General features: G+C 40.2%; 1 protein-coding gene across 1 annotated transcript; it reads left to right on the top strand.

The window, feature by feature from the left end:
• The first annotated feature begins 22,188 nt into the window (after positions 1–22,188).
• Positions 22,189–23,857, top strand: LOC109207705. The gene has a single exon (XM_019370677.1). It carries the CDS (start codon positions 22,438–22,440, stop codon positions 23,497–23,499), a length of 1,062 nt encoding a protein of 353 aa, XP_019226222.1. The 5' UTR covers positions 22,189–22,437; the 3' UTR covers positions 23,500–23,857.
• The last annotated feature ends 533 nt before the right edge of the window (positions 23,858–24,390 follow it).

Raw genomic sequence — 24,390 nt, 5'->3', positions numbered from 1 at the left:
CTGCAACATTTCCAAGCTTCAAATTGCTCGGATGAGCGTCCGAAACACACCTGAGGCCCCCGGGACCTCAACCAAACCTACGGACATATCCCATAACATCATTCAAACTTGTACCAATCCCTAAACCACCTAAAACAACGCTGGAAACACGAATTAATCAAAGATTCAAGCCTAAGAACTTCAAATTCCAACAAAACACACTTTCGATCAAAAACCTAACCACACCTCGTCCGATTGACCTGAAATTTTGCACGCACGTCCCAAATGACATGACGGTGCTGCAGAAACTTCCAGAATTCCATTCCGACCCTCGGATCAAAAATTCACTATCGGACCGGAAATTTCAAAAATTCAAACTTCGGCATTTCAAGCCTAAATGAGCTACGAGCTTCCAAAATGCATTACGAACACGCTCCCAACCCCAAAATCACCTAACGGAGCTAACGGAACCATCGGATTTCCATTCTGAGGTCGTCTTCACACTGTTCCGATTACGGATCATCTTTCAACACTTAAGCTCTCATTTAGGGACTAAGTGTCCCAAAACACTCCGAACCCTAACACCGAACGTCCCGGCATACCAAAATAGCAGAAATGAACTTAGGGGAAGAGGTAAATGGGGGATCGGGGCGTAAATTCAAAAAACGACCGGCCGGGTCGTTACATAGTACTTCTTCTAACTGGCTTTATCATAGAGCCGTTATAGAATACGGTTGTTGTATTATCTCGCTTGTACCTTTGATGTTTAGAGTAATTCTGCAATATTCTCAATCACGATTTTTATAATTTTCTAGGTCTAATAATCAGACTCCTGATTTACTTCGCTGATGTAACTCTTTAGTTTCCTCTTCCTTCTGATCAGCCTTTATGTAGGCTTAAGTCATCTTTCGATCTGTGGCTCATGGTATTACTTTAGCCCTTCATGGACGCTATGGAATATTCAGGATATAATCTCCTAACAATTTAATCCTTCATCTATGATCTGGACTCAATTCCTTCTTTTAACTTATACCGGAGTCTTCTACGATTGTATGATTGTCAACATATATGCTGCATGGCTTATACTCCGAACTCTTAAGTGTGTTCATAACTTAACTAACTCGGGATCATTGATCGAATAATTCCTTTCCTTCTTAGCTTTCTTTAACGTAAGCTAACACTTTTCCTGGTCTTTCTGCCCCCTTGTTGCGTGCCTACTTAGCTTATCTTAGTTCCTACGTATATGGGAATTCCATCAACTCATATGACCTTGAGTATCACTGCTGATTTTACTTCTTGTTCATTAGCCACGGTAGGTGCCTTTTACGTGACCATTTCTTCTTCAGGTTACTATGCTTAGGTTGGAGCTTTCTGTTTTATTTCCTCAACTAGTCTTCCATTGTAGTACTTAGGGAGGACCACTGATTCTTGCAAGGCTGCGAGCTTATTAGCTTGTTTACCCGACGGAACTTTTGATGTCCTTCCTCGCCTATAATTATCCGTAGTTACTTACCTCCATGCCCTTGTGCTTGTAGGGTTGCTTCTGAACTTAATATTTTTACTGTCTTCCCAGCAGCATTCTCTTTTATTTCTGTAATACTCATACGGTACCTTTTTAACTCCCCTCATATGAATATATCTCAAGTATTATAATGTCATAACTGCGAGGCTGAACTCCCCATGTTGGGGTTCACTCTGTTTATCTTACACGATCTATTTATCCGTATCCTCTTATCTAGCCATAACTAGGCTCTTCCTGAATCAACTACTAACCATTCGTTGGCCCACTCTCATATCAATATTCAGTGTAACATTTCTTGGGTTATTTCCTTTGTCTTAAATTACCTCTGGTACTAGCTCTTTATCTTTCGATAACATCCTGGGTAGGAACTCTTACTTCTTCTTCTTGATGTCGTGCTTACATAATGTTCTGGAATCATGGCATATCTGTAACATTTGAATAAGTACAATCTCATCCCTTTCTCATTTTTATCGCATTCTTCCTTTATCATTCCATAGTTACTAGATCCACTTAATTCTGACTTAATGCCACATCGTTCCATATTCCCCCCTTTAGGGGAGTACTAAGAGTTGGAGCTACGACGACCTGCCTATAGATGTTTTTCCTTTTCATATTTGGCGTCCTTTCACATCATGAATGACCCTTACTCGCTTTGCTTAATCCTTTCGTACAAGGATAACAAAATTCCTTACTCGCGATGGTGACACTTAGTGTAACTGGCATACACAGTCCCTTAAGCTTAACTTTGCTCATATTGCTTGCTTTAGGGAAGCGTCTTCCTGACTGACCATTCTCTGAATTCATCATGGATCTTCTTTTGTTGTCCATTTATTATTGCCGGAACGCAATCTGAAATTCTCATGATGCTGACTATTATCAAATCACTCAGTCGCTAATTTATTTTTAGTTTATCTTGTTCACCAATCCATACTGATTTCTATTACTCTAGGGTCTAACTTTTCCTCTGGTAATCACGTTAGAGTTGCGAACTTATTTCTCGAAATAAGATATGACTGTATGGCCTATACTCTTTTGATGTCTTAAGGCCTATCACTTCTCATCTCTTCCTTCACCTGACTATGGATCCGGTAATACCGTCATCTTTTTGATCTACCGTTGTCGTCCATGTATCACATCTCACTCATAATTCTTCCTTATCTCTCTTCTCATTACATTGCTAATATTTTTGCCTATCCCTTTCTTGTGAAAGCTTCAACAAGATATTTTTTCTCTTTTAGCTGTCCTTGCTTCAATCATCCGGTCTTCCGGTTGCTCAACGTCCTTTCTCTACTAGGGACGAGAGTCATACTAAGGTAATATTTATCCCTTCTAGGCTTTCAGTGCCTATCTTCGGAATTTTTTTATCATGATAGTATTCACATTTAATTGTAATATTCTAGAGTGCATCACCTTGGTGTCTCACCGGAAGATCTATTAGCTCATTTGTAATATTATCCGGAAATGTCAACTAACACAAACAATCCATTCACCATTTAGGTTTACTCTAAACTGATGTTCCGTCCTTCTCTTAAACTACACCTGTTAGCTTCCGTAGGGCATAAATGAGATGGGTGTAGCCAATTATACATACCTCTGTTACTGTTGAAGGTAACTCACAATGCTTATATCTCTTTTCCTGAATTGTAGATAATGATCATCTTCAGTAACCGTCTTTCTGGATGTGGGCATCGTCGTATTATGAATAAGATAGAGTTTAGGAAATTGAGTTCTTATAACTGAGCTCTACCACACGATCTAGAATAAAAAGAAAGAGTGACAGTCCTAAATGCCCCGTAGCCTCCTGCTTATAAGTGTGGTGCACGACACACCATAAACAAGACTCTACTAGATACGGCTTGTAGACTCCCAGGACAGAACTGCTCTGATACCACTTTTGTCACGACCCAAATCGATGGGCCGCGACGGGCACCCGGTTCCTTACTCAACCGAGTACCGACGTAACGTATCTTTTCATGTCATACTATCATAGATAACTGAGCCGGAAGGCTGTCGTGAGATAAGTAGGATACAACATGTAATACCAACTTATGCATAAGACATAAGGGCCTATAAGACCAAAATAACCACTCGTATTGAACATAGGCCGACAAGGTCATACAATCTTTTACGTACATGACATCTATCTACAAGCCTCTAAGAATACGTAATTTTCATAAAGGTCGGGACAAAGTCCCGCCATACCAAACAATACACGTCTAAATCATACTAACTAAACAAGCAACTCTGAAGCAAATGGAGCGCACCAACATCTTTTGCTGAGCTGATAGCCTACTTGGAGGGCTCTCGACCTGTCTATCGGGACCTGCGGGCATGAAACGCAGTGTCCCTAGGAAGAAGGGACGTCAGTACGAATAATGTACCGAGTATGTAAGGCACATAAATAAGTACATAACAGACACGGAAGAAATATAGAGTAAATGACTCAACCTGTAAGTCTGGAAAACTTTGTAAATCATGAAATACTTATAGTGTCATGCATATGTGTATGAATGTCATGTCGTGCGTAGGTACATGTTTTATAACATCATTAGCCTCTGAGGGTACCCCATCATATCAACTCGGCCACTGTGGGCAAATCATCAACGTATACTAGCTGATCAGATGATGGTGCGTATATAACGCCATAACCTTTCCCATATCCCATATACATATATATATATATACATATATATACGCGTATATAACGCCATCTGGTCATGGGTCAATGTGCATGTATAAATGCATGAAATACATATGAGATACATTAAAAATCTTTCAGTACATCATAAGACCATTATGCCTCTGATTAATACCATGAAATAAAATTTATCAACTTACGTATTTTCTTAGACCCAATAATAGATGATAGAATAATATGACACATTGGGGATCAAGAACATAAGCATCTCTAGTATTTCTATGAATAGAGTCATTTATGGAAATTGCGCATTTGCTCGTTTCGTTTGTGTCGTATAGATCATGCCAAAAGAAAGTAGGGATAGCCTTAACATACCTGGAGTAGGGAAAAATCCGTATGATATTCTTGGAAAAGGTTACACCGTACTCCTTTAGAATCGCAAAATCTCACGTTGCGACGGTGCTAAGAAATCTCGTAGGAATTGTTTTGTTTCAAGATTAGCGTCCGTTCTTGTTGGAGTGACCTTCAGATTGCCCTTTTTCGTTAGCTTCATATGAAACCATTAGAGCCTTTTACGTTAGCATCATATGGAATCATTAGAGCTTTTGCAATTCTTTCAAATTGTTGGAAGAATAGTATCTTTCAATTTGTTAAAATTATGTAGCCTTTTAAGGCTTTTCTTTTAACTAGTTGCCACCTAATAACCAATGACTAAGAGTCATTGTTTGATTTAGTGGCTTGCTTCCACGTAGGGATGGGGTGGGAATTTTGATATTATCCAATAATAATTAACTAATTAGGTAATATCCTGCTACCCGCTAATTAATCAATTACCCGCATAATTAAGAATTGCCTCAAATTACTTAAAATTCTACTTATTTTTAATACACTTTATACATCCTACTATCATGTTCATATGGTTTCTTGTATGGTACTAGTCCATAAATATCGGGGTATTATAGCTTGGACCGTATTTTATCCCAAATTGCCAAACTTCGACGAAAATTCATTTTCTTTGACTTATTCCCCTTTCACCTTCACGAACTTACTCATCACTTGTTTAAAATAGCATAATCCCTATAATCTCCAAATAATCTTTTCCTTGGATTGATGTCAATTACCTTAAAACAAATTCAACGTACAATACTATAGGGTGCAACATCGTCGTAATTTAATACTGCAAAGCGTAACATCATCGTAATGTAATACTGCAACGCGTAACATTATGGTAATATTGCGGGGTGTAACAATGGTATATCTACCATGAAGGATGATTGTTGCCAAATTATCATAGGAAGAATGCAACGAGTTTAGAAGCATGATAGCCTTATATACTTCAGTGATTGTTTCTCCGAGGTTTGCTAGTTGCGTGATTAATCCATTAAACATATTTAAATGGGACAAGAAATTTGTACCGTCACTCATATGAATGGCATAAAGTTGCTTTCTCAAAAACAACTTATTTGTCAAGGATTTGGACATGTATAGACTTTCTAGTCTTTTCCAAATACCACATGCACTATTTTCATCCCCGACATTACTGAGTACTTCATCGGACATGTGCAGTCTGATTGCACTAACGCCTTCTTATCCATGTCTGCCCAATCCTCTCTTTCATGGCTTCGGGCTTTACCTCTTTTCCATCAAATGCAATGTCTAACCCTTGTTGGATGAGTAGGTCCTTCATCCTTCTTTGCTATATGTCATTACCTTGAATCTTGTTACTTCATATTTTACTCCTGATATTTTTTTATCACAAATTAAAATCGATTGTAAATAATATTTCTGTGAATGAGCAGAACATGTGCTTTGATACAAGTTGTTAGGAATAAACCCTCTACAGAAATAATATTTACAGTAATAAAAGCAGAATAATAATTTAGCACTAAGATACAGTAATTAAACAACAATAAAAGAGTGACAACGATACCAAGATTTTTATGTGGAAAACCCTTTTGAATAAAGGAAAAAATACGGCCCCGAGACAAGCAACTGATATCACTATAGCAAGGAATTTTACACGTTGTAGGTCCAAATAAAACAATCCAAAGACCATTACAATATTCAAAAAAGAAAACCTCTTTTGATATTCCCACTCACTACAATATTGCTCACTTTCTATTTTTCTCATAGACTATTTTCTTATACCCTGTCTGTGATGCCACACTCTTTCTTTCTCTCGTTGTTGGTGTGTAGAAATGAGAACCAGAGCTCTCCTTTTATAGCTGAAGCCTCAATCTCTAAGCCTACTATATTTGACAATTTGGACATATTTTTTCTTCTTTTTCTTCAATATCTTTTTTTTAGCATAAAGATATTTATTTATAATAAACTAGAGTACGGGTGGTAGCGAACTACCATCATTACTAGTGCCCTGATGGGCTATAAATATGCCTCTTAGGGCATTGTCATTTCCTAAGGCAGCCAAATTACAACACGCAAAAGTCGATACTTTGCTAACACGAACATAACCTTTCTGATCTTTGTGATAGACATCTATTATAGGTTTAGGAGGTAAAACAAAGGTACAAAATTTATTAAAACTAGGCTGCTTAAAAGCTTCTTTTGTCAGAAGATGTGCGACATTGTTTCCTTCACGAAAGCTATGCTTCACCCCAATCTCCCCTATCTTCATTGCCTTCTCCATTAACCACCTACATTCATAGATTAAGTCATTGTAAGTGGGATAACTTTCATGCATAAATCTTATAATTTCAGTGGCGTCCGTGTCCACTTCAATTTGGATTATTTTTTCCTTGACTATGAGTAGAAGTGCCTGCTGCAATGCTTGTAATTCTACTTCAGTTGGAGCCACTGCATATGTTTTATTGTGGTACCCTATTTTCCATAGTCCCTTCCCGTCTCGAATGACACCGCTGATTCCTCCCTGCAGGCAATTTCTCTTAAAAGCACCATCAATGTTTATATTTTACCAGCCCTTAGGAGGAGCCTGGCATTTGATACTAACGGTCCTTTGTAAATTCATAGTGGTAGGATTGGCAATCAATAATTTGTATTCAACCGCTTGGTTAATTACCTTATTAATATTAGTATGGTTATTGGTATTGTTTTGGTTATTGTGGTTTCTATTATTCCATGTAGCCCATAATGTGAACGGAAAAAGATCTTCCCACGTGACGTACTTGTATATAAAATTAATATTAGAATTCTTGATCCTGTCGACCCAATGTGTTGTACTTGTTAGAGGAATAATATTGAAATCCATTAAGTCCCAAAACGATTTCGCAATGTGGCATTCCCAGAAGATATGTGCTATAGTTTCAGTAGTGTTCTTGCATATCGGGCATTTAGGGTCAATGTTCATACCAATTTTACTTAGGTATGCCCTACTTGGACGCCTATTATGGTAGCACTTCCACATGAAGAACTTAAGTTTGTTTGGACATTTTAAGTCCCATATCCATTTAATGTTGCCTGGCACTGAAGAAGTAAGATCAGATGCGCCAACTCTGCTCTTTGCATGTTTTCGTTGTTAGGAATGGTTTGTTTGTCAATTAACTTCTAGCAAGAATTGGTTGAAAATACACCACTAGGATTTATGCTCCATAGGAGGTTATTAGGAGATCTAAATTGCTTGTTGGGAGTTAAGGCATTAATGTTATTGATAATATGTTGAGTGAGTTGGAAGGAGATTTTTTCCAAATCCCAAGAGTCATTGTCACAAATATCTTTGATTTTTAAATTGCTCTCGGATGTTGTTAGAGGGCCAATAACACTGCACCTAAGGTGTGTAATATTTGAAATCCTATTAGTATCCCAAATATTTGCATTAGAGTTTTGGTGTACTGCCCACCCGATGCCTTTGTTGCAAATAGACCAACCTTTTAGGAGAGTAATCCAAGTATGTGACCCACTTTTTGTATTTTTACTCGTTCCGTAATTAATAATCAATACTTTCGCCCAAATAGATGAAGGGTTGTTGGAATTCTCCGAGAAAGGCTCGTTAGAAGAGCTAGATTTTTGACTTGGCCTTTTTGATACCTAGACCACATTGAGCTCTGGTTCTAGTAATTATATCTCACTTAATTAAGTGAAGCTTTTTCTTTTTCTTCGATCTCAACAATTCAACAATGTTGGCTGCCAAACCAAAGAAATTCTCAGCCAAATATTTTCCTTAGGCACATGCCTATTACTTTGGCTTTTGAATGAGATGGACCCCATCATTTTCATCACCCAATGCTACATGTAAAAGATTCGATTTTTCTATATATACTGCAAGAAAACTCATAATCTTAACAAATATTTGTTATATCGGAAGCAAATGAAGACACTTCTATTTGCTCTTACTGCATGATTGTCAATGCGATTATCATTGTCCCCTATAACTAGTGTGGTGAATAAACTTCTCAATATGATAATATGATATTATATTGTAACGACCCGACGCGTCGTATCAGGTATTACCACCCCGTTTTCCTCATTTATTGCTTTTTCATGTTTCATTATCAACAACGAGTGAGTTAGAGTTGAATTGAATTGGTTTGGATAGGAAATGAGACACTTAGTCTCTTTAAGGAAGGCTTAAATTGGAAAAGTCAACCGGACGTTGACTTATGAGTTCGAAGGTTCGGATGTGATTTTCGATGATCCGGTCAGCTTTAGGAGATGATTTGTGACTTGGGAGCGTGATCTGAATTGGTTTTGGAGGTCCGATGTAGAATTAGGCTTGAATTGGCGAAGTTAGCATTTTGGCGGAATCCGGTTGATAGGTGAGATTTTGATCCGAGGGTCGGAATGGAATTCCGAGAGTTGCAGTAGCTTCGTTAGGTGATATTGGATATGTCTGCAAATTTTCAGGTCAGTCGGACGTCGCTTGGTTGGGTTTTTGATCGAATGCGAGTTTCGGAAGTTTTTAAAGAACTCAGGCTTGAATTCGATGAGAATCGATAATTTTAGTGTTGTTTGATGTGTTTTGATGATTGGAATAAGTTTGGATAATGTTTTAAGTCATGTTGGTGCTTTTGGTTGAGGTCCCGGGGGGCCTCGTGATGATTTTGGATCGCTAACGGGGAGTTTTTGGAATTTCATACAGCTGAAGGCATGCTGTTTCTGGTATTCTCGCTTCTGCGGGTCTTGGACCGCAGAAGCGGAGCCGCTTAAGCGGAGCTGTGATCGCAGAAGCGGTCCTTGAGGGCTTGGCAATTTCCGCAGAAGCGGAAGGCAGTCCGCAAAAGTGGACATCGCAGGAGCGAGTGGTGACCGCAGAAGCGGTCCTGAGGATTTTAAGATAGACTGGAGAAGCGGTTATTTTGCGCAGAAGCAGGAGCCGCAGGTGCGGTATCCCAACCGCAGAATCGAAACCTGGCTGAGTTTAAGTGAACAGTGTTTTCACGATTTTGAAAGAGAAGAAATATTTTGGACTTCGGACTAAGGAGATTTTGGGCGATTTTTGAAGAGGGTTTCGAGGGCTATCATCAGGTATGGATTCTTAGACTTAGATTATGATATTAAGGTGTAAAATCATGGATTAACACTGAAAATCCAAGGAATTAAAGGTTAAAAATAGAAGTTAGGGCTTGAGAAAAATTATGATGTAAAAATGGAATTTGAAGGATCAAACGAACTCCGATTTTGGTAAATTTTATATGTATGGACTCGTGGAGAGACGAGGAATCCGGTGATGTGAATTTTGTAATTTTTCGAGAAGCGGGCCCGGGGCTCGGGTTTTGCTAGTTTCGAGATTCTCTCTAATTTTCGATTATTTTCGATTGGGTATTGTTCCCTTAGCATATTGTGATGTATTCGCTCTGGTTTTGGTTAGATTCGACGCGCGTGGAGGCCGATTGAGGGGTAAAGGCATCGCGAGCTAGGGATTTCACCGGTCCGAGGTGAGTAATACTTGTAAATGATATCCTGAGGGTTTGAAACCCCGGATTTGCACATCATAGTGCTGTATTGTGGTGACTTGCACGCCAGGTATGAGCGTGGGGTAGAGCACCGTTGGGGATTGTGACTTAGTCCGTCCCGGTTGTTGGTTTTATTGCGTAATTGATTAAAACTACTTGTTATCATCATTATTTGGGTTGATTGTTATATTTGGGCTTCGCGCCAATTGTTTGAATCCTTCAGGGATTGATATCACTGTTTTTGCATTACTTTGCATATTATTTTATCACAGTCCAAGGTTTAAAATACTGTTTCGCAAACTCAGCTATCTTTCTAAGATTTGAAAACTTAAATGATATTTTACTGACGTTTTGAGTTGAGACTGTTATTTTACTATTGCCCAAGGGGCTTATGTGCATTTCTGGACTGAGGATGGATCGGGCTGCGCGCCGCAGCGGTGTGATATTGATATTGCGCTTGGGCTGTAGGAGCCCCTCCGGAGTCTGAACCCCCACAGTGAGCGCGGGTACCCAAATGGATCGGGTTGCGCTCCGCAGCTGTCATATGCATTGCATTGCATTCATGCATTGGTTCCTGTTTGTACTACGTGTCATGACATTTAGCACTCTCATATCATTGGCATCCATGCTATTACTTGTACTGTTTACCAGATACCCTGGTGTTATTTGTTGATGGAGTGCTGTGCCCGAGGGGCTGACTTATGTGCGGACTTGCACTATCTGATTACGCATTCATTTGCTTGACTGTTGGAAAAGGATATTTTCAAAAGAGGTTTTTAAACTAAGCTAGATATTTTCTAAAGGATTTTTCACGGTTTTACTGTTTTCTCAAAGGGTTGTACTGTCCTATTTAGCATGATGGAGTGCTCTTACGTGATTTCTTGTCTCTCAGTTATTATTTACTCTTATTACTCACTGAGTTGGAAGTACTCACTTTACTCCCTGCACCTCGCGTGCAGTTGCAGGTATTGTTCACCCGGTAGCGGGTGATTAGCGGACTGAAGGTAATACTAATGTAGCTAAGCAAGGTGACCGCCAGCGTTCGCGGCACCGGACTTCATCTTTTGGATTCCAGATTTGATTTTATATATATATGACCCTGTAGTTGTGTTCCTACTTCTTAGATGCTCGTGACTTGTGACACCCCGGTCGGGTTATGTGGGGTTGAAAATCTGATTATTATGGCCGTTAAGTTGTATTATTCTATTCACATNGCGGGGCTTATTTCCCTAATGTCCGCCAAAGTCCATCCTATTGCCCTTTTCCGCTTTTGAAGCACCTCCAAAGTGGCCTCAACCTGCAAGTTAGTGAGGCAAGAAGAAAGAATAACTGGAAGAGTAGAATTAGAGCCCAAGAATTCATACCTGAGGTGTGGAGCAAGTGTTTTCAATTCCAACACCGGTGGCTCCTCAATGTATGGTTTAGTTGGTGGAGTTTTGCGGTTTTCAAGATCCAAAGATAGCTTCCTAGGCTCATATGAATATGAACCCATACCATGCAATGCATTCACGCACTCCACCCTGCTAGCATCATCTTCCACATCCATGCCAAGAAGTACGGCCTCAAGGGGGTCTTCAACATTCATCATGGAACTTGTGTCATCCACTATCACAAATGTGACAATGTCTACAAGTGAACATACTTCCGTGCTGTTGGGTTGCCTCATTGATTTGCAAACATGAAATACCACCTTTTCATCACCCACTCGAAATGTCGATTCACCTGCTTCAACATCAACCAAAGCCTTCCCCGTAGCTAGGAAAGGTCTCCCAAGAATAATAGGCACTTCGAAATCCACTTCACAATCCAATATGACAAAGTCGGCCGGCAATATGAATTTGTCCACCCGGACAAGCACATCGTCAATTATACCCAAAGGCCTCTTCATCGACCGGTCCACCATTTGAAGTCTCATTGAGGTTGGCCTAGGTTGCATTCCCAAAGTCTTAAAAACTGAGTACGGCATCAAATTAATGCTAGCCCCCAAGTCACATAGGGCCTTAGCAAACTCCGCACTCCCGATAGTGCAAGGAATAGTAAAAGCTCCAGGGTCTTCTAGTTTCGGGGCCATAGAATGCACAATCGCACTAACTTGGTGCGTCATCTTTATTGTTTCACACTCCATAGAATGCTTCTTGGTGACTAAATCCTTCATGAACTTTGCGTAACCAGGCATTTGTTCGAGTGCCTCTACTAAAGGAACATTGATTGTGAGGCTTTTCATCATGTCTATGAATTTCTTGAACTGATTGTCATTCTTTTGCTTTGCTAACCGTTGAGGATATGGTGGAGGTGGTCTAGGCAAGGGTGCCTTGGCTTTTGGCACCACTGGTTCCGGAATATCAATTATGTGTTCCCTAGACGGGTTCACGGCCTCTTGAGCTCTACCTCGGCCTCATCATCAATATCAATCCGTACATCATTTGTCACTATTGGTTCAACCACATTGTCAACATTCAAAGGCACATCATCATCATGCGACTCAACTTCATCATTTACAACCTGATTCTCATCCGAGGCATGCACATCACCGCCTCTTCCACTCCTAGTTGTAACTGCCATCACATGATTGTTACCCCCCTTTGGGTTCACTACCGTGTCACTTGGTAGCGCACCCTTAGGTCGGGTAATTAAGGCTTGAGAAATTTGTCCTATTTGCACCTCTAGGTTCCGGATAGATGTGTTATGTGAAGCCAATTGTGCGTCGGAATCTTGGTTCTTCTTCATCATCTGCTCGAACATCATTTCTATCCGTCCCATATCACTCCCGGAAGAACTAGGCCCTTGCGATTGAAAGGGGGGTGGATTGTTTGATTGTTGGAACATGGGGGACCTTTGAAAGCCTTGCCCCCTATCACCATTATTCCACCCTCCTTGATTGCTATTGTTGTTGCTCCAATTGTTGCTGTTCCCGTTCCAATTGCCTTGGTTGTTACCTTGATTACCCCAATTGTTGTTCTGATTGTTATTGTTCCAATTGTTACCACCTTGTTGTTGATTATTGTTATTCCAATTTTCGCCACCTTGTTGATTGCCCCAATTGCCTTGGGGGCGCCATTGTTGATTTCCCTGATTTCCTCTATTTTCTTGGTAATTATTGACATATTGGCATTCCTCACTTTGCTCATCATAGCACTCGTTCGAATAACCACCACCATCATTGTTGTTGTCAAACAGCTCACAATTACCTTGAGGTTGTTGTTGCCCTCTTTGCCTCCTTTTTAGCATAGAAACATTCTCCATTGCATTGGCTTGGCGCGGGCTTTGAACTTGTTGCAATTGCGCCTTCGCCAATTGATTCATTGTTGTTGTAAGTTCGGCAATAGCTTGGCCATGGTCATTCAATTCCTTGTGCAAATGGATGACCGTGGGGTCACCTTGGGGCACATTTGCTCGGCTTTGCCATGCCGAAGAAGTGTCGGCCATTTCATCAAGGACATCACAAGCTTCTTGGTAAGAAAGTTTCATAAAGTTCCCACCGGCCAATTGGTTCACAATGCACTGATTCGTGGTGTTGATGCCCCTATAGAAAGTCTGCTGGATCATCGCCTCAGTCATGTCGTTGTTAGGGCACTCCTTCACCATTGTTCTATATCGTTCCCAGATCTCGTGCAATGGTTCCGTTGGCATTTGCTTGAAAGCTAGAATTTCGTCCCGAAGAGCTGCCATATGACTTGGAGAAAAGAACTTGGCAATAAATTTGTCCGCCAATTCATCCCATGTGGTGATAGAATGATTGGGTAGCCTTTCTAACCAGTCCAACGCTTTGCCCCGAAGAGAGAACGGGAAAAGCCTCAATCTCAACGCATCCTCTGACACGTTTGTTTGTTTGCTGCCCCAGCAAGTATCTACGAACCCCTTCAAGTGCTTGTATGCATTTTGGTCGGAGGCGCCCGTAAAATATCCCCTTTGCTCGAGCAAGGTCAACATAACATTTGTGATTTGAAAGTTCCCCGCCCGGATTCGGGGAGGAACAATGGCACTCGCGTACCCTTGATTTGGAAGAACTCTTGGGACTGCTCTTGGCTGTGGCGGAGGAGGGTCTGGAATAGGATTGTTGTCATTTGCGTTGGCAGGACGGCCTCTACGTGGAACTTGAGGTGGTATAGCCTCTTCGGGCTCAAGATCATCTACCTCCTCCCCCGCATTCACGTTGCCAAGAGGGTCGTTTGCATTGAGAGCCATAGTACCTGATTGATCGACACAAACAAAATTAGTAAACAAGAAGGAAAGAGAAGCAAAACACAAAACTAACTAAATCGATAGTCAACACCGTAAGCTCCCCGGCAACGGCGCCAAAAAGTTGATCGCGGCCGTCTCAACACTACACAATGGTAGGAAGAGTGGGTAGCAATAACTAATACCCGAATAGTGGATCGGGGTCGAAATTCCACAGGGAGCTAGTAAAGGAGTTAGAATATCTGTCTAGCCTAGAGTTGCGGTTGTGCTTGTAATGTCGCTTCACACATTTTTGGGGTTTTATTTTTAAACTACCCTTGTAAAACTAATGATTTAAACTAAATTATGCTAGGAGAATATTGCTAAGTTGTGCTTAATATAGGAAAAAGGCACTAGGGTCGTGACACTACCTAGGTGGCTAGCTAACGGGTAGAAGCTACTAAGGGGAGATTGATAATCTGGGTTTATTGCTATAACCGTTGCACAATTGCACTCATTCTCACACCTCTCGGTAGAGAGAACGATTTTGCCCAATTGACTCTCTCGAGACCAATTAGGTAGGCCAATTAGACCGAGCAACTAGGGCTCAAGTAGGGTAGTTACTCTTTCGAGGTTTAACCCGTTAATTGGGACTACCATTATCATGGGTCCATCCCAATTCCTTGTTAGGTCAACTTTTAGGGTCATATGACTCTCTTTCTCAAGAAGAGTTAGACCCACTAAGCTTGAATTCATGTTTGCAACCACAAATTCTAGATTGAAACACAAAATTAACCTAAATAACAAATACCCAATCTCAATCTCACCCTAGAATGCAACACCCATTAACTACCCACACTAGGGTTGAGCCACAACCCTAGCTAATGGGTTTAGCTAGACATAATTAAAGAAGAAACAGTAGAAATAGATGATGAAATGAACATGTTGATTGATTACTAATTAGAATCTATGATATTCAAGAGTAAAAATGCCAAAATAGGCTACACAACACGTCTCACGAGCGCAGCCTTCGTTCAGAAGCTAAAACATGACCTAAAAAATGGTAAAAAGATCTATTTATACCGAGCTGGAAAATCTGGACAAAAATACCCCTGCGGGGTCAGCGCGGACCGCGCAAAAAGGTAGCACGGCCGCGTAGGCTTCTTTCAACTCTCAAATCTCATCTCTGAAGTTGGGGGACGCGGACCGCGCAGAAATATAGCACGGCCGCGGCGAAGGGTCGGCGCGGACCGCGGAGAAATGGAGCGCGGCCACATGGCTTGACTTGGTCAAATTTCCAGGTCTCTGAATCTCCTTCACGCGGACCGCACTGATACGTAGCACGGCCGCGTGGGACTTAAGCCTGCACTGGTGGTTCTCTGAACTTCCCTTGCACGGTCCGTGCAGAGATGGAGCGCGGCCGCGTGGCTTGCACTTCAATTTATCCCTCTGAATTTCCTAGCGCGGCCGCGTGGCATATCAGTGCGGTCCGCGCTAGGTCTTCCTGTTCCTCAACTTCACTTGTTCTTGACACTTGGCAAGTTTCACTCCGTTTTGAGCCGATCTTTGACATTTGTCACCTTTTCGCTCAAACCTGCAATCAAGCACAACTTGTAAGTCTTTTGGGACTATTTTGTGGCAATTTGTAACAAAAGCAATAGCAAGTAAGGGGTATAATCATGGTAAAATCGTAGCTTATCAGTTGTAATCTTGTTATTTGTTCGTAATTGTAATTCCTAGTTTGCTTTCTTAGAAGCGGTATCTTAGGAACAAACCAAATTCGTAAACTTCTGAGTTTATGTTGTGACTAGGGATAGTCAATAGTTTAAATCCTTTGTAACTAGGAGAGTTATAGAGTGGCTTGTGGTGGTTGCATCACAAGTTAGTTTGAAGTCTTTGCAATAGGGTTGTTGCAAAGTGGCTTGTAATAGGTACATTACAAGTTAGTAGAGATAAAAGCCTACAAGAGTAGGTCGTGGTTTTTTGATCACCTTGTGTGGGATTTTTCCACATAGAAAATCTCTTGCCTTCTTTACATTCAGTCTTTACTACATTCTACGTATTATCTCATAGAGGACCAGGTACTCTATAGTTTGGTGGACTCACATAAACTAACAAACACCTTATCATCCTGTGGTCAATGGACAAGCTGAATCAACAAACAAGGTTATTATTAATAACCTAAAGAAAAGATTAGAGGAGTCAAAAGGAAAATGGCCAAATGTGCTACCAGGAGTGTTATGGGCTTACCAAACAACAGCAAAAACAGGTACGAGAGAGACGCCATTCTCACTTGTGTATGGTGCTGAGGCCTTAATTCCAGTTGAAATAGGTGAACCAAGTACGAGATACACCCAAGCGACCGAAGGGTTAAATGAGGAAGAGATGCGAATAAATCTCGATTTGCTTGAAGAAAGGAGAGAACGGCCTTGATAAGGATGGCAGCGCAGAAGCAAATTATTGAGCGATATTACAATCGGAAGGCTCAACTTAGGTACTTCAAGATTGGGGACTTCGTACTCAAGAAAGTTTTTCATTCAACGAGAGCAGCCAATGCAGGAAAGTTGAGCCCAAATTGGGAAGGACCTTACAAGATTCGAGGAATCGCAGGAAAGGGTGCATATGTGTTAGAAATAATGGACGGCAAAGTACTCCCATCAAATTGGAATGTTGTTCATTTGAAGAAGTATTACTTCTGAAAGGGAGAACCCTCGGTCAGGTATCGTTTACCCAAGGTTTAATTTATTTTTTTTTAATTGTAGTAACCATTTTTGATGATAGGCACAAAGCTAGCCCACACCAAATGATGATCTTAGACCTAAAAGACACGCGGGATACAAAATCATCTTCGGTCTGGGTTACAACTTTCTGATGAAAATAAAAGGGTTAAGCAGTCATCATCTAAAATTTACCTCCGAGTCCCCTATGTTTTTCCTTTTCAGGAAATGGACCACATGGAAGGAATAATCAAGTGCTCGAGATTTCATACTTCAAAGCTCTAACACTTGGGGGACTATCTATATATGGGAGGCAAAGAGGACTAGAAAAGTTAGAATTCAAGTCAAGCCTGAGGCAATCTACCCATCAAATCAAAAGTTAAGAGCAAGCAAATCAAGAGCCAAAAATTAAAGCCTGATTCAAAAAACTATGATGAAGACCTATGATGAAGTATACACTCGCAGATGTAAACTACAAAATCTTATGAGTATCTAGGTTAAAGGCAATATTTAGTCGTGGGTTGCAAGATATACCCTTTCAATTTTGTAAAATTTGTTATGAAGAAAACAGTTATGAAAGAGTTGTAGATGTTACTCGAATACATGTAAAGAATACAGTTTGAAAGTTTAAGAATATAAAACTTCTTCAAGTTATTCTAAGAAATATGTATGTTCCTACTTCTTCTTTCGTATGTTTACACCAATATGAAGTTGAGACGTCTTCTTCATTAAGTGTCTTATATAAAGGGCCCTCTTTTATTATTCGTGCTTATTCAAAAGTGTCACGAAGCATTGAAGCATTTTTAAATGCAAAAGTTAAAATAACAAAGGGTAAAACAAAAACCCAAACATTAAAATAGGTGGAAAATAAAGCCCAAACTTATAAATATAAGACAAGGGTAAACCGCTATGAGAGTAGAACAGAAACTCAAAACAAAGATATTATAAGAGTTAGACAAAAACTTTATAATATTATAAACTTGGTTAAAACTAAGTATAAAACTTAGTTCCAACCTGATTATTTGATACTAAAAACCCCAAAACGGACTAGGGGGAAAACTTTTCAAACATTACTAAACCCACAAATAGGACCAGGGGTAAACTTCCAAACATTCCACCAATAAAAAAACGAAACAACACTTCAAACTTTTCAAACTTTCACTGTGGGGCAGAATCTGAACCAGTAGGATGAAGAATGGGATCATCAGAAGCAGGAGGAACAACTTGAGCGAAAGGAGATTGAACAACAGCTTCACTAGGAGTAACTTCATCACCCTCAGGAATGTCAGTCGCGGGTGAAGAAAAGCTCTGACTTTGTTGGGTTTTCTCAATAGTTTCTTTGATCTTTGCAATCTCAGCAGATAAGTTAAAGCCTTCCCGGCTTGCCTCCATTAAAGTGTCATGGCGTGTGTTCAAGAAAGCCCAACTAACTTCAACAGCGGCCTTATCTTCAAGAGCTTCGTAATCTCTTTCCCACTACTCAATCCTCACTTCTTAGCTCTTCCTTCTCATTCAAGGTTGCATCATAAGAAGCCTGTAAGGGGGAAAGTGAACTCTCTAAAAATTGAACTCTGTTAGAAGACTCTCCGAGGTCTTCTTGAGCTTGGGTGAGCGTTTGAACAAGCTCACCAGCGTAAACTTCTTTCTGGTTCAATAGTTCCTTCAGACCCCTATTCTCTTCAGTGGCTTTAGAAAGTTGTTCAACAAATGAAGACTCGAGAAGGTTTTTATCTTTGCCCGCCTGATTAGAAGAGGCTCTCTCAACTTCCAATTCTGCTGCCATTACTTTCACCTGTTGCTCCAAGGTACACTTTTCTTCTTCTAAGATTTCTTTTTCAAGTTGAAGACCATCGAACTGCTCTTTCCAGTTGTTTGCCTCGATGTGATAATCGTTCATTAACTACTCTGTGTGAACAATCCTCTTCATCATCTCCGTGCCAATGAGGTTGATCTACAAAAAGAAAAGAAAAATGTGATACCAATGAAAAGGAAATCACGTACAAAATTAAAAGCTAAGTCTTATACCTTTAAAAATGAGTGTACAATATCATTCATCCACGTTAAAGAACAATGGCTCTCTAATTTTGACTTCTCAACTAGGCCAATCAATGGTTTCAGTCATACATCAGCTTGGCTAGATTTCTTCAAAAGATTACCATCCTCAGGAACCTCGATGGTAACTTTTTTCATTGCCCTACTAGAGGAACCAACTTCAGTATGAGAAGTTGTAACAGTAGGAACAGTTGAGGGAAGTCAAAATAGCCACGGGCGGAGCAGTGGTAGTAGAACCAGGTGCAGGGAGCTGAGGATCGATTGGAACAGACACGGGAAAAGAAGCAAGAGGCGTTTCTTCAAAAACAAAGCCAAAGTCTTCATCAAACCCACGTGAAAAGAGTTGTTCAGTAGAACCACGGGAAGCAGCAAGTATCTCATCATCAGAACTCACTAAGGTAGCACCTTCAGGTTCGTGCATGGGAACAAAACTGGGAGGAGTAGTAGTTTCATCATTTGAAACGATACGTCTCCTAGCTCGAGGCTTACGAACCAATGAGCCTCGCCCTCTCCTCTTCACTCTCAGAACTGGGTGCTCTATCAGCTTTTCTTTTTGATGAGGAACTCAAGATTATCTCTTGAGCCATTGACATAGAGAGTCTCGAAGCAGAAATTGATGCAGCACTCACACTCCGAATGGGAAACCCTAATAAAGAAAAGGGTTAAATAAGTGCTCAAATAAGTACAAAATCAAGGTAGAAAGTGGAAGAGAAACATACCATGAGTCTTCACTTTCCATCCAAACCTGTTAGAAAGGTATTTCCAGGACCTTTCTCCCATAGGAGCAACGGTTAACAATTTTCTACCCAACCACGGAAATCTGGGACTTCCTCAACAGCTTCCATGTTTGCTGAAATTGAAAAATAAAATAGCTATGGGGTTTCAGGTTCTTCACAAAAAAAAAAGAGAAATAAAACGAAACTTATGTGCAAAGTTCCATTTTCTGGGAAAGGCATGTTCTCTTCTCCCACTAACCCACTTGTGGGAGCAGCAACGAATCGGGCATACCAACCATGATCCTTGTCATCTTCAGGGCTCACTAAAACCCTCTTACTCCTAGCCACAAGAGTAAACACCCCAGAACAAAATAACTTGGGGGAATAAAGATGAATCAGATGATAAAAGGTGAAGGGTAAAGCGGCCAAGTTTGACAAGTATCTAAGGCATGCCACAACCCTCCATATAATAGGACCAGTTTGTCCTAAACAAACATTGAAGAAACGACAAAACTCTATGATGACTGGGTTAATGGGAGGTCTAAAACCCAACGAAAAGGGATATGTATACACAAAGAATAGCCAGCTTTGAACGAGGTGATTCTATGATTTGCATTGGGAACTAAAATTGGGAAATTAAATTTCCAATGACAGTCTCTCCGCACAATGGAAATCAAACCCTCAGTAATCTAGGAAGGGTGTCATGAGAAGTCATGGAAGTGATTTGATTCCTAGTCGATTCTCTATCAGTAAAGAAGGAAAGTTCAGCAGGAATGATTTCATCAATAGTGGGTTCACGAAGTGGCTCACTAGAATCCCTACTTCTAACAGAAGATCTGTGTGAAGAAGAAGCCCTAGTTCTAGAAGACGACGGAGGAGTGATACTGGGATGAGAAGAAGAACTACGGATAGAAACAGACCCTAAACTGCGTAACCTGCCACCTCTTCTACTTCTAGTATGAGCAGAGGAAGGGGGAAGATCATCCACCATAACAACTTTATGAGGATCAGGATTTGAAGAAGACATAGTTGTATGAGAAGGAAATACGAGATGAAGAACGAGAACTATAGAGAACAAAGAACACTGTAGAAAGTTTTTCGTAAAAACAAAGGCAAATGAGGTATTTATATGAAGAAGCAATCGTCATGTAAAGGGGGTAATGATGGAAATGTCATAATGAAACAGTCACTTCATGATTGATGCAGCCGTAAAAAAGCCCTAGAAATCGCTGAAGAGTTGCAGATCCAATTAACGAATACCACGTGGCACATGCATTAAATGAAAGTGACGGATGACATGTTGGTTCTGAAGAAGACGTAATGATACATGGGAAACGGCGGCAAAAATTCCCGTCATAAATACATACCACTTCCCAAATATTCAATTGCTGAATATTCGGCAAGTGGGTGGACTAATTGTATTGGTAAAAATAAATATTACACGTGGATTTATGTGAATGGCTGATAAGACAAGACACGTGGATCATTGAGAAAGCGACAACTGGAGAAATGCATTAAAAGAAGCACGAGTCGTAACAGATACGAGCAAATCACCCACGAGAGGAGGAGATATGGTCGTTCGAGTTTAAACAATTCCATGAAGAGGTACCGGCGGAATAAATCGAGACAATAAAAAGGAAAGATTCGTGAATCAGCAATTAATGAGCGTGAATGATCTCAAACGGTACGGAATCTTCATGAACAGTTACGATTACCAATTATAACGTCTCATTAATATCATTAATGCTCATAATGATTCGGTCATAAAAGGAGAAAGACGTTATACTCATAGATTCTATAAAAAGGAAAGAGATATCATTTGTACAAACACGTTTTGATTATTATTGGAATACAATTACTTTCTTTTGCTTACTATTGGCTATTTTTGCTATCTCATATTCTAATTTCCTTTCTTATCCTTAAGTAAATATAGAATTTCTTGGTTATCAGTACCCCGAGTACTTCTTATAGTAAGTTTTGACCGAATTAACCAATTTTTGGTTAAACAGGTATACACCCTATTTCTTGACTACCTCACTGTATTTATAAATATAGTTGCGCGAATACATGGAATACGGCACAGTAGCAACGAAATTTATGTAGAAGTAATTTTGTTGAGTTAAATTAGGAGTGATACACGCTAATTGATCCTCTTTCCATTATTAAACAACTGGGTTCCACTATTTTTTAGGCAAATTCCGCTACTGTATTCATGAATACAGTAGCACGAATATAGCTAATACTGTAGCACGAATACGGTCGCACAGCTGGACTCCCCTATTTTTTAGGCGAATTTCACTACTGTATTCATCAATTCAGTAACGTGAATACCTCGATACAACCGCGTAACAATTAACTAGTAGCTATAGGAAGTAATTATGTATATGATAGCTATGAGAAGTTAATAGCCACTAAATAATAGTGGTTTGTGTAAATTCCACACAAATGAATGGGAATTTCCAGCTTAAGGCCTTGGTATATCAACTATGGGCCAAAGGCCTTCTTACTGAGAAATTACTTTTGTATGCTTCTGGGCTTTGGGGTCCATTTAAGGTTATCAATAGTTCACCTTTCTCCTGGGCCACCCACTATCTATGGCAACAATATGGGCAGCACCACCCACCACCAACTACCAAAACAACCACCCCCACCCACCACCGCCATTCATCTCTGCCACCGTCCTCCCCACCCACCCCTCCCCCTCCACATAAATCCACCACCCCCCACCATCCAAATCCCTATTTCTCCCAACACCCAAAAATAACATTTCCACATAAACTCAATATCCATGGCTAGCTCCTCCTCTTCTCCCCCACCACCCCTCCTCCTCCCACCCCCTGAATCAACCCACCCCCAGCCCCAAATCTCCCCATCACCCCAGAAAAAAACCCAACCTCTCCCATGGACCCATCAGGAAACTTTCAATTTAATTCAAGCTTATCAAGAAAAATGGTACTCTTTAAAAAAAGGCCAGCTCAAAGCTAGCCAATGGGAAGAAGTAGCCATTACAGTAGCAGCTCGTTGCGGATTCGATGAGCCGTCAAAATCCGCCACTCAATGCCGTCACAAGATCGAGAAGCTCCGAAAACGTTATCGGGCCGAAAGACTCAAACCCTACCCGAATTCATGGCAGTATTTTGACCTAATGGATCGTATGGAGCGTGGGCCTTTACCTATTTCGGCCCATCCTGTTGCCATGGTGAAATGTCAACAGAATTCGAATTCGATTTCGAATCTGAATTCTACTGCTGCTGATCATCAGAGGTATTATTATGATAATAATACTGATAGTGATGAAGTTGATGCCGTTAGTTATATGGATATGAGGAAAAATAAGTCTAAAAGTATTAATCATATTGTTCGTGGCGAAATGGGCTTAATGTGTATGAATGGGAATGAGAATGTGAATGTTGTTGACCATAGAAATGTCAATAGGATGGTGAAAGATCGAAATTTTAACATTCTTGATCAAAAAGATCGAAACTTTGACGTAATGAAAGGGATAAGGAATCCAATGAATGAGAAAAGAAAAGCCTATTTTGGGAATGTGGCTATTGAGGATGACGACGAGGATGATGATGTCGAGGAAGAAGTGAATGAAGAGGAAGATGAAGAGAATGAAGGGAGTGTTGGAGGGAGTGAATTGGCTGCAGAAATAAGGGGTTTTGCGGAGAGGTTTATGAGAATGGAGAATAAGAAAATCGAGATGATGAAGGAGACAGAGAGGTATAGAATGGAGATGGAGAAAAGGAGAATGGAAATGATTCTTGAGAATCAGAGGAATCTGATTGATACTATTAATAGGGTCGTTGGATCGCATAAGAAAGTGAAGGTGGCTCAAGAATTTTGAACTCGTTCGTAACATTTCTTGGGATGGAGATAGTCTTTGATGCTAAAATGAATAAGAAAGTTCATCAGAGGAGATTGCATTCGACTTTCATGTGTTTGGCATAACACGATGTTCTTGTTTAGGGATATCTTCATGTTTCTAACGTTTGTTTCTTAATGATTCTTAGGAATAATTACAATTTATTTTGCTCTTTTAAGTAGGAATCTAGATTTGTTCTGTGGTAGAGTTCATATCTGCTGGAGGATTCAGTTTGTAGACAAGATTTAAATTAACATAAAGATATCCAGAATATCTGTAGTAGCTGTTGCACCAATAACTATGGAATAAGATGGATCCTTTTTCATTTTAAAGTTACTGATTCTTTCTTTCTGCTCATTTTCTAATAGGTTATGCTTTCTATTAGCATCTGCTGTGACATTCGAACTTGTTTGTATGACCCACAGCCCAGATCAAGAATATAGTTTCTGTATATGATTGGAGGGATCTTAGAATTGGGGACAGTAACTGTTTATGCTTTTTAAAAGTTCGGTTCTTGGTACCCTACGCGGTAGTATGATTTCACCTTGTGACACTGAGTTCTGATGCTTGCTTTAGACAATCTTACTTACAATCCAGTTGCCTAAACTTTTAGAGGAAGTGATTGTTAATTATTGCTCTTACTGCTAAATTTGCAGGCAGCTATTTACATCTCCTTGATATGGGATTAAGGATAGGTGGATTTTTCTCCATCTGCTATTTGGAATGGTGCTTTCTTGGAGTGCATATCATGTACTTTTTGATGTAACTCTCCTTTTATTTCTGGGCTACTTTTGTAGATTACGTTCTATGTTCAAAGATTATGCGCAAATGAATAAGTGAAATTAATGTGCAAGCTAGTCAAAGAGTTTAAAT

This window comes from Nicotiana attenuata, unplaced genomic scaffold (genome assembly GCF_001879085.1).
Source record: "Nicotiana attenuata strain UT unplaced genomic scaffold, NIATTr2, whole genome shotgun sequence".
In the NCBI taxonomy this organism is placed as follows: Eukaryota; Viridiplantae; Streptophyta; class Magnoliopsida; order Solanales; family Solanaceae; genus Nicotiana; species Nicotiana attenuata.
This window is presented reverse-complemented; position numbering and strand designations above follow the sequence as displayed.

Coding starts and splice junctions, on each gene's coding strand:
- LOC109207705 (XM_019370677.1), top strand. CDS start 22,438: ATGGCTAGCTCCTCCTCTTCTCCCCCACCACCCCTCCTCCTCCCACCC.